Source organism: Cricetulus griseus, chromosome 3 (genome assembly GCF_003668045.3).
Source record: "Cricetulus griseus strain 17A/GY chromosome 3, alternate assembly CriGri-PICRH-1.0, whole genome shotgun sequence".
Lineage (NCBI taxonomy): Eukaryota > Metazoa > Chordata > Mammalia > Rodentia > Cricetidae > Cricetulus > Cricetulus griseus.
Genome location: NC_048596.1, coordinates 96,471,685 through 96,482,137, shown reverse-complemented (window position 1 = coordinate 96,482,137; position 10,453 = coordinate 96,471,685). Strand labels below are relative to the sequence as shown.

The 10,453-nt window shown below is 36.8% G+C and overlaps 2 protein-coding genes across 2 annotated transcripts; both read right to left on the bottom strand.

Annotated features, from left to right (window-relative positions):
- Positions 1-215: 215 nt before the first annotated feature.
- Positions 216-1,175, bottom strand: LOC100753574 (olfactory receptor 51F1). Its single transcript, XM_027407976.1, is given in 1 exon segment — positions 216-1,175. A coding segment is annotated over 1 exon segment (960 nt).
- Positions 1,176-7,933: 6,758 nt separating this feature from the next.
- LOC100755329 (olfactory receptor 52R1) lies at positions 7,934-8,893 on the bottom strand. Its single transcript, XM_027407504.1, has one exon. It carries the CDS (start codon positions 8,891-8,893, stop codon positions 7,934-7,936), a length of 960 nt encoding a protein of 319 aa, XP_027263305.1.
- Positions 8,894-10,453: the final 1,560 nt, after the last annotated feature.

Here is a 10,453-nt window from a genome sequence, read left to right as displayed (position 1 = left end):
CATCATTATTAATTACATTTCCTGGTTAGACTATAAAACCCTGATAAAGCATAGTATACTTCTATTTTAAACATAAACATCTAAATATTCATTAAACATTGCTAAATGAATTAAAATCTTGAAAACTCTCATATCTAATGGGGAATCTCCAACCACAGTTGTTTTTCAGCAAGAAAATCACACCATGTTTTTCAGAAGTAAAAAGTAATCTCTGTTTATTTTGCAGGGAACAAACTAAGGATGACCTTTCTGATTTGTTTTGTTTTTACACTATAGATGATGGGGTTGAGCACAGGAGGTAAAAGAAGGTAAATATTGGCCATCATTGAATGGACTACTTTGGGGGCTGACTGACCATAGCGATGCACAAGGGATAGGCTAAACATAGGAATGTAGAAAATAGCAACTGCTCCAATGTGCGACAAACAGGTGCCAAAGACCTTGTACCGTTCTACAGAGGAGGCAATTGTGAGGACAGAGCGAATGATCAATATATAAGACAAGACAATGCATGGAGTATCTACCCCTGTGGTCAGAATGAGATCAACTAATCCACATATACTGTTGGCCCGAGTGTCTGAACATGCTAACTTAATCACATCTGGATGATAACAGTAGGAATGGGAGAGGGTATTCACTTTACAGAAAGAAACAGGCTTAAGGAGCAAAAGTAGGGGGGTTATTAATACTATAGCTCGCATAATCACGAGGAAACCCATCTGAATGATTCTGGAATTAGTAAGAATTGTTGTGTATCTGAGAGGGTTACAGATTGCTACATAACGGTCAAAAGCCATAGCTACCAGCACCCCAGACTCTATAAATGTGAACCCATGAAGAAAAAACATCTGAACAATGCACAAGTCTAGACTAATTTCATTTGTGTGAAACCACAGGATCCTCAAGGTGGTTGACATGGTAGAAACAGTCAAACCCAAGTCAGTGGCTGAGAGCATGGAGAGGAAATAGTACATAGGTTCATGCAGGCTATGCTGGGTCACAATGATAAAGAGGATCATGCTGTTCCCAGAGAGGGCAATGGCATAAAGACAACAGAAAGGGATGGAGATCCAGGCGTGAGCAGACTCTAGTCCAGGAATGCCAGTCAACAAGAAGGATGGTAATTTTGATGTGAAGTTGCTCAGAAATTCCGTGTTGTCTTGCATTTATAGCATTTGCCTTTAAATGTTCACATCCTAAGAAGTATCAAATTGTACTATCACAAAAAATTTAAACAATTTTCAGATTTAAAAATCTATTCCAAGAAATAAATTCTGTTATCTAGAAAACTAAAATTTATTAATCAATTATAAACAATTATAAGTAGAGAGATTTAGCAAAGGCAGTGTTTATCTTTAAACCAAGAAAGTATGTTCACATAATTTACACACTTACATAGACTTTTAAGTCTCACCAGATTGTATGCATAGATAGTAATTTCTAGGAATGTAGAAAATAGGAATGTTTCAATGTAGGAGACTCAGTTCCTAGAACACAGAAAAACAAGTGCATTGGATTTTGAATATGCTGTATTTAAAGTGAGGAAGAGAAACCTCCTTAAAGATGTTTGTGCATTTGGAATGGTCCTGTAGGTGTGATCTCTAGAAATTGATCGTTTTAATCCCATAGAATAGGGATTCTCATTGCACAGGCAATGAGAGGGGGTTATGAAAAGAAAAATAACGAAGACAGAGTATTGTGGAAGTTTAAGGGAAGTACTGTATCTCCTAAGCCATGGGGAGTCTGAATGCTTTAAGAGAACTATAAAAACAAAAAGACCATGGTTTCTGCATGTATATGTTGCAGTCAGAGCTGAGCTGTGTGAGCACCCAAGTCAACTAAGCATTAAACATTCAAATTTAGTTCAGAGTATCTTAGGGATCTTGAGAAAAACAGGTGCACTTGCTAACTGAAACTGACACTGCAAGAGGGCTCAAGGAATGGGTGTAGAAATGTGGTGGTATAGTTTAATTCATTCTCAGAATGTATTAGAGAGAATGTGACTAATGGAGGCTGTAAGAGGTATGCAGCTGTTATGAGAAAGAGAGAATTTAGGTAAGCATACAGATTTATAAACTGTGGTGATAGATGCAATAGATGGTGAAGAATTTTACATAAAGAATGAAATTGATACATAAAAGTCTGAAAGCATCTTGTGATTGAACATAGTGAGGAGAGTAATTAGGTTCCAGAAAGACAAAGTTAAACATTTTCATTGACACTAGGGTTGTCAAGTAGGTAGATAGATGGAAAGTCATTCCAGGGTGTTTTCATTTAATAGCTATAGTTCTCTCAGGGACTTATGAAGTGTGGATTTTGCTCTTTTCCAAAAAGTATGCAGTTATGGATGTTAGCTTGAGGATAATGTAGAAGACAGAATTAGACAAACAGGTGATTGTACAGGCATATGTATTTTAAAGCCGTATTCAATTGCAATAGCAAATTATGTAATTATTTCATAAGGTGACTAAAAATCAAAAATCAAAGCAATATTAATTTGTTAATGTTTTCAGTCAAATTTAGCATGAAATTTGCTTTAGGCTAAAAATATATTGTACTGTGCTTTTAATTTACCATTCTTCTCATGCTATTGTTCTTTTGTTAAATCTCTAATTTCATGAGTTTCAACTCTGAGAGGAATACATATAAAATATATGGATATAAACTTATTGATAATAATATATGGATCCCAGAAGGTAGTGTAGAGCATACTATTACCTGAATTTTTATAAGCCTGTTTGAATATTTATGTGTAGGTAATAAACAAGTACAAAGACAACATAGTGAACATGTCTATCTTACCAGGGCCATGTAGAAACAGGAACTTTGCATGTCTTTGCTAGAAAACATAGATGAGGCTATCCTGTTGGGACCTGTGGATGTTATAGTAAGTTTGAACTGAACTGTGTGATTATATGTAAGATGTGTATCTCTCTGGGGAAACTGTCAAAGAAGAAACAACGTGTATAAAATGCAAGTTATCACCATTGATTCCCAGAAGCTTTTAAGCTACTATCGAAAATGAAAAGTGGTCCCCAGGAGTACTGAATGACAACAAAGGAAACCAAAGCATTTATAAATAGTTGGCTCTCCAAGTTGATGTTCTCTGTTTCCAGTGCATTCTGTCACTCATTGTGAGTTCGTATGTGCATTTTTGTGTCTGAAAAAAACAGATCCTCATAGTTATTCGTCAACACCTCTGGCTCAAGCAATGTTTGCACACTCTCTTTGGTGATGACCCCTGAGTATGGTGGGGAAAGCTACTACCTTCATGTTTAATTTAGGACTTAGTACTTTATAATCTCTTACTCTCTGAATTCGGACCAATTATGTGTCTCTGTATAATGGCCATCTACTGCAAGTAGAATTGTTTCTGATGAGAGTTAATGGATGCACTAATCTACAGGTATACCAATAAGCTTCAGGAGTCATTTTAACACTATGCCCTCTTAGCAGATTAACAGTAGGTTCTCCCCTAGGGCCTATGACACATCTTGTCATAGGTTCTTGGCCCTACTTATGTTACCAAGCATGGGTTCTATTTAGTTGAGAAGTTCTTAATCTGATCAGAAAGTGGTCACTAACTCCCATAACATTTGAGATGCTATTGCACCTGTAGGCAATTCTTGCCAAGACAGTTGTAGCTTGTGGAGTTCACAGATGAATAAAGTTGTACCTAGCATCTTCTACATCAATGAATGGTAGCCAGAAGTAATGAAGCTTTTATATCAGTACTTTGTTGATTTCTCTTGGTTTTATGACTCGGATTTGTGGTGTCTTCAGTAATGGATCCTGATAGATTGTAATTGTACTTAACTAAGATGCACAATTTGATACTTTAACACATGTATACAAGGAACCATTATCAGATCAGGGTAATTAGTGTATGCATTACCTCAAACAATTATCATGTCTAAGTGTAAAAGCTTCTCTTCTATATATTTTCATATTTGTTGTTTTTGATTAAAGAATAAATATAAAATACAATCGATTGACTCTGAGACTGAGCATGACAGTGAATTCATTCACATACCTGTGCTTTTTAAAATTGTGTATGTACTTATATACAAATGCAACCAGTTCGCAAAGGCATACAATTTACAAAGAAAATACAGATAATAATTAAAAATAATAGTGGAATTATGTTCTTGAGTGACAGATTTTTGTCTTAGAGAGGAAGAGGTATAATGGGCCCTAAACAACACTACCCTACTGCCCAGGCTCTAGCCCTTTACTGATTGTTAGCTATATAATTAAGATAAACTATTTTATAAACATTTTCTCAGTCAATCTCCTGGCACATTGGTTGCTACAATGCCTTGTTAGCTAATCTCTAATCTTGTGGTAGGGACAGGACTTGATCAACTTGTGCATTTTATCTGTTATCTTAATGAAAGGGTGAAGAAGAAATGAACACTCTTACTCACTCTGTGTGGTCAGAAATGGTTATGATAAGAACATAGTCTTCAGTAGAGTCTGCTTGCTCTCACTAGAAAATGGTGCATCAGAAAATAAGATGGAGTTTAACCCTCCAGTAAACTGTGCTCCTTAGTGTTCCTTCACAGTTACAAATTTCTGAAAACACACACACACACACACACACACACACACACACACACACACACACACACACACACAGCATTTATTTGGTTCATGCTAGGTTGGTATATGGTGTGATCATTTGGAGGATAATAACATATTACTAAATAGTGAGCAGGAAAGGAAAGAGAAAAAGATAGATCTGGACCATGAAAAGGCATTAGCTCCAAGGACAGAATCCCAGCCAGGTTCTAGCTTCAAACAAGGGCCAGTAACTGGAGAAAAGACCTTGGATTCATATACCTGTGACAGACTTTTCATGTTCAAACCATATCTGGAATGGGTGGTCTTTAACTGACTAAGCAGAGACTATGGGTTTTTAGTTCAACATGCACAGAAAAACATCAGTGTGGGGATTATCTGTGTTGTTGTTTATCGTATGGAAATTTGCTTGCTGACTGCTATGAGCCAAGTGACTGGCAGATCATTTTATATAATAATATAAAATTAATATATTGTGTTATCTTAACTAGAAACCACAGAATGGAATAAAAGAAATGGAGTAATTCTCCAAAATAAAACAGAGATAAACCTAAATTATCAATCTTCCTGATGATTAACACATTTCCATGGGCTTAGTGTGTATAGGGGTAGCATGTTGGACAAGACTACTTATATTCCTACTTTTAAAAAATCATTTCATTTAATTTTTCAATCACTCTTTAATATAGTGCTAAATGTCATGTTTTGTATCAGTATTGATTGAGATCCTCCTACTTGACCTGTAGTATCAATTGAAATTATGTGGTGTACTTTCTATCTAAGGGTCAGATGAAACTGTTGCTGTGGAATACAAAAGCAAAACAAGCTTCCCAATGTTTTGTTATTTCTCATTTAAACTAATATTTCTGTCTTTTATATATTGATTCAAAGTAATACCTAGCATTTTAGTTTTAGTTTTTGTCCTTTTCAATTAAAATTAATGTGTTAATGCAGACCTTGGGAATTTTAGAATGTGAATTCTTCTATTCATCATCCTAAGAAAGGTTCTTTGTCTAGTGAAATCACAATAAAGTAAATGTTTTAAAACATATTACTCAAAACTGTTACCCCTTTTCTGCCAAGGAGTCCTGAACTTGGTCTCCAAGAGCATGGTGAACATTTAGTCACCAGGCAATATTGCATAAATATCTTTGCTTGAAATTTAACAACAAATTGAGATGAACTCTGTTATTTATATTTGGCTGGTCCTTGACTAATGAGAACAAAGAAATTCAAGTTGAAGATTTTGTAATAGGGAAAATTTCCATAAAATCTCTGTACCAGGCTTTCCTCTAAAAATAAGAAAGACATAGTTTGAACTGGCCCAATGATTCTTGCTGGGTTCACTCTAGGTCTCAAGGAGGAAGGACCAGGGATGAGAAAAATAAAAAGTCAAAAGGTGGGGTCAGGAGTACTGCAAGAGCTAATGACCCAATCCACTGAGTGCATGGATGTCACAACTTCTTGTACATGCCTCAAATTAGGAAGCATAAAACAAGTCAGTAAAGAGTGTCAGCTATCCAGATTACAGGGAGCTTAGAACAGTGCGAGTGTCCTCTTATGCAAGATGCATGCTGGTACAGTAAGCAAAGCATTTTGCATCTAAGTGTCTGAAACTCTTGGACCACATCTTTTTGACAACTGTCAGGCCCCAGTCTCTGGCTCTGGGGAACCTCAGAATCCTGGCACCAGACCCTTGCTGTACTTGTCAAGCATGATCCACCCTATCGGGGAACAGAAGTTTGGCACTTTTTGTTACATCCATAGCACCACAAACGACCTTTGACCCTATCTGGATGACAACAATAGTTCAATGGTGGAAAGATCTAGTAGGATGAGACTGAGGAGGAGGATTGGAACATCCCTGAGAGTACAGAAGCTAAAGCAATGGGAGAAGAAACAATTGGGCTTGGATATTCACAACAGCAAGTTTTCACATAAGCAAACTGTACTGAATACTATGTAGAGTTTCTCCAACTTGTCTTTAATCAGTGGCAAAATTGTACATATGTCAAAGAATTCTTTTAAAATAAATGTTTTTGTAATTTACTTTTGGTAAATTTTTTATACTTATTTTACATGTCTACGTAGTAGAGTCATGTAAACCTTATATTTTTAAATAATAAGTCTTTTAAAAATAACTTATTTTATTTTATGTTCAGTGGTGTTTTACATGCATGTACATCTGTGTGATGGTGTCAGAAGTCCTGGAGCAGTGAGCTGCCATATGTGTGTTAGGAATCCTGGGTCCTCTGGAAGAGCAGCCAGTGCTCTCAATCACTGAACCAGCTCTCCAGCCCCAATGTAAACCTAATTTTAATTATTTTTTACATAACAATATTAAAATTCAGTAATTAAAGATAAATTTTAATAAATATTTCTGCAAAAAAGAAAACTAGAAGGCACTAAGCCTTTTTAAAAAAGTAACAGTGGGTATTATTATCATTTGGGTGTCTTTATTAAATAAATTTTTAAATATGTGTATTCATTTTAAAACTAGCATCAAGAATTACAGAAATTAAATTTATTTTTCTAAAACTTAACAACATATCAGTAATTCTCTGCATCTTTATTAAAAAGAAAATAGCACCTAGTACTCAATTATATTTCTTCATTTGGTTTCATTTATTTTCCTATTTCCTTCCTTCCCTCTTCCCCTCATTTTCTTCTCTTCTTCCTTCTCGTCTTTCTTCCACTTTCCCATTCTCTGTTTCCCCTCCTTCTTCCATTCCTCTTTCCTTCCTCTCTTCCTTTGCTTTATTTTATTGAGATACAAGTTTTTCTATATAGTCCAGACTGGCCTCAAACCTACAATGCTCCTGCCTCAGATTCCCTGATGCTGTGATTATTGGCATGTACCACCACACTCAGTTCCTACAGGATGAGTTGTATGTTTTTATTTTATTCCCTTTATATAACTGGATTCAGGCGGCAGGACTTTGAACATATGTCTATTCTTAAAAAATATTTTTCATTAAGGAGAATCCCCCCAAATATTTTCAGTAAGGAGAATCCCAAATGGAATAAATATGCATATTTTAACTGTTTGATTAAATGTCTAGATTCTTTTCAAATTGTGTGACCATCTATTTAAACCATGGCAATCCAGTGAAATAGTTACTGATTTAACAGATGACAAGTACATTCTTTCAAGGGGAATGCACATCAACTAAGCTTGTATTACATATCACATCTCTTATGAAGAATGAACTTCGTTCTTCATCATTTTGGAAGGTTTTCAGCCTGTAGGCTAGCTGTTGTCATAGGGATGGCTTTGTGATGGTAGGGAATGGTTTTTTATCTGTGGCTACTTTTTGTGTGTAACTGAAGCATGGGTGCTGTGGTCCTTTATTCAAAGGCCTTTTCCACAGCATCCTTGGATAACCCTGTCCCTGATCTGTTTGGTTCTAACTCCATAGATGATGGGGTTAAGCATGGGAGGAACTAGCAGATAGACATTAGCAAACATGATGTGTACAACTCGGGGCACATGGTGGCCAAATCGGTGGGTGAGGAAGGTGAAAAGGGCTGGAATATATAAGGTTAAAATTACACCAATATGAGAAGCACATGTACCAAAAGCTTTGAGGCGGGCTTCACCTGAAGGCAACCTCAGTACAGCTTTCAAAATCATCACATAGGATAAACTGATGACAATTATATCAAAGCTAGCCACAGAAAAAGCCACAAAGAGTCCGTAGCCACGATTGATTCTGATATCAGCACACACCAACTTGAGCACAGCCATGTGCTCACAGTAGGACTGGGGAATGACCTTGTTGGGGCAGAAGGGCATCCTGGAGATCATAAAGCAGAAGGGGCTCACCCACAGCAGCCCTCTGACCATGACAGCTGCCCCAAGTTTGATGACTACAGATGTGGTCAGGATGCTGGAATGTCGGAGTGGGAAGCAGATAGCCACATAGCGGTCCAAGGCCATAGCCATGAGCACCCCAGACTCCACAGAAGAAAAGGCATGTATGAAGAACACCTGGATGAGGCAGGCATGGTATTCAATTTTATGATCATGAAACCAGAGTATGGCCAGCATTTTAGGTTGTGTGGAGGAGGACAGGATCAAGTCAGTGGTAGCCAGCATGGCCAGAAAGAGATACATGGGCCCATGCAGTGTGTGGTCAATCCGGATTATGTGTAGGATGGTGATATTTCCAGTCACTGCCACGATATACATGACACAGAATGGAAAGGCAACCCAAAATTGATAATTCTCCAGTCCTGGGATTCCAAGCAAGATGAAAAACGTAGCATGAGAAGAGATGTTCCTTGAAGGCAGCATAAGAGAATGGGTCATCTTTTCTTTGTAGTGAAGTTAATCTGTTCTCTGAGGGTTGTTACAGCCAAGAATGATTATTTGCACTTTTGTAATATTAAAATTTATTTCAACAACAAATTGTAGCAAAATCATCTTTTATAATAAATAATATTTTGTAACATAAAATGATACTACTTAATATTTTATTATTACTTGCAATAGTCAAAATATTAGAACATGTCAGGTTCAAGGCAATTATTTCCTAAAGAATAAATATTTTCTGGGAAATAAAATGTATGAAGGGCAAATTGCTATGAGAAATTAGCTGTAATAACTTTCACCCTTTTCTATTTAACATAGTACTTGGTTTACTTTTCACACAGTTGCATTTATTTCCATGTTGAGTCATTTCAGCATCATTAGCTCATGGCAGGAAGGCAATGTGGATTAAAGGAAGACAGTAATTTATTCTCTTATTATCTTTGGTTGTTTAGGACAGTTATCATCTTGGTTCTAGCTTGAAAAATGATGGTCCATCTCTGTATTTGTAATATTATGTATTACGTTTTATTGGAATTACAGAACATGAATAGTTTATGCTTTGTGAGTGATTTATTCTCTCTTTAAATCACTGCCTTTCCAGCCCACAGATTTGGAAAAGATATTTACCAACTCCACATCCAACAGAGGGCAGGTCGCCAAAATTTACAAAGAACAAAAGAAGCTAGTCTCTAAAACAACAAATAATCCAATTAAAAAGTGGGGTACAAAATTAAATAGAGAATTAACATAGAGGAATCTAAAATGGCTGAAAGACACATAAGAAAGTGTTCAACATCCTTAGCCATCAGGGAAATGCAAGTCAAAACAACTCTGAGATACCATCTTACTCCTGTCAGAATGGCTAAAATAAAAAACACCAATGACAGTTTATGCTGGAGAGGATGTGGAGAAAGGGGAACACTTCTCCACTGCTGGTGGGAGTGCCAACTTGTACAGCCACTTTGGAAAACAGTATGGCAGTTCCTCAAGAAAATGGGAATCAGTCTACCACAAGATCCAGCAATTCTATTCTTAGGAGTATAGCAAAAAGATGCACATTCATACAGCAAGGACATCTGTTCTATGATGTTCATCACAGCATTATTTGTAATAGCCAGAACCTGGAAGCAACCTAGATGCTCCTCAGCTGAAGAATGGATAGAAAAAATGTAGTACATTTACACAATGGAGTACTACTATGAGGAAAAAAACAATGAAATCTTGAAATTTGTAGGCAAATGGATGGAACTAGAAGATACCATTCTGAGAGAGGTAACCTAGTCACAAAAAGACAAGCATGATATGTACTCACTCATATATGGATTGTAGACATAGAGCAAAGGATTACCAGCCTACAATCCACACTACCAGAGAAGCTAAGAAACAAGAAGGAGTCTAAGAGAGACATACATGGTCCCCTGGAGAAGGGGAAAGGGACAAGATCTCCTGAGCAAATTGGGAACATGGGGGAAGGGGAGAGGGAGCTGGGATAATGAGAAGGGGAGAAGAGGAGGGGTGAGGGGGACATGAGGGAGCAGGAAGGTTGAGTTGGGGGAA

Excerpts from the sequence above, each read along its gene's own strand:
- LOC100755329 (XM_027407504.1), bottom strand. The coding sequence starts at position 8,893 with ATGACCCATTCTCTTATGCTGCCTTCAAGGAACATCTCTTCTCATGCT.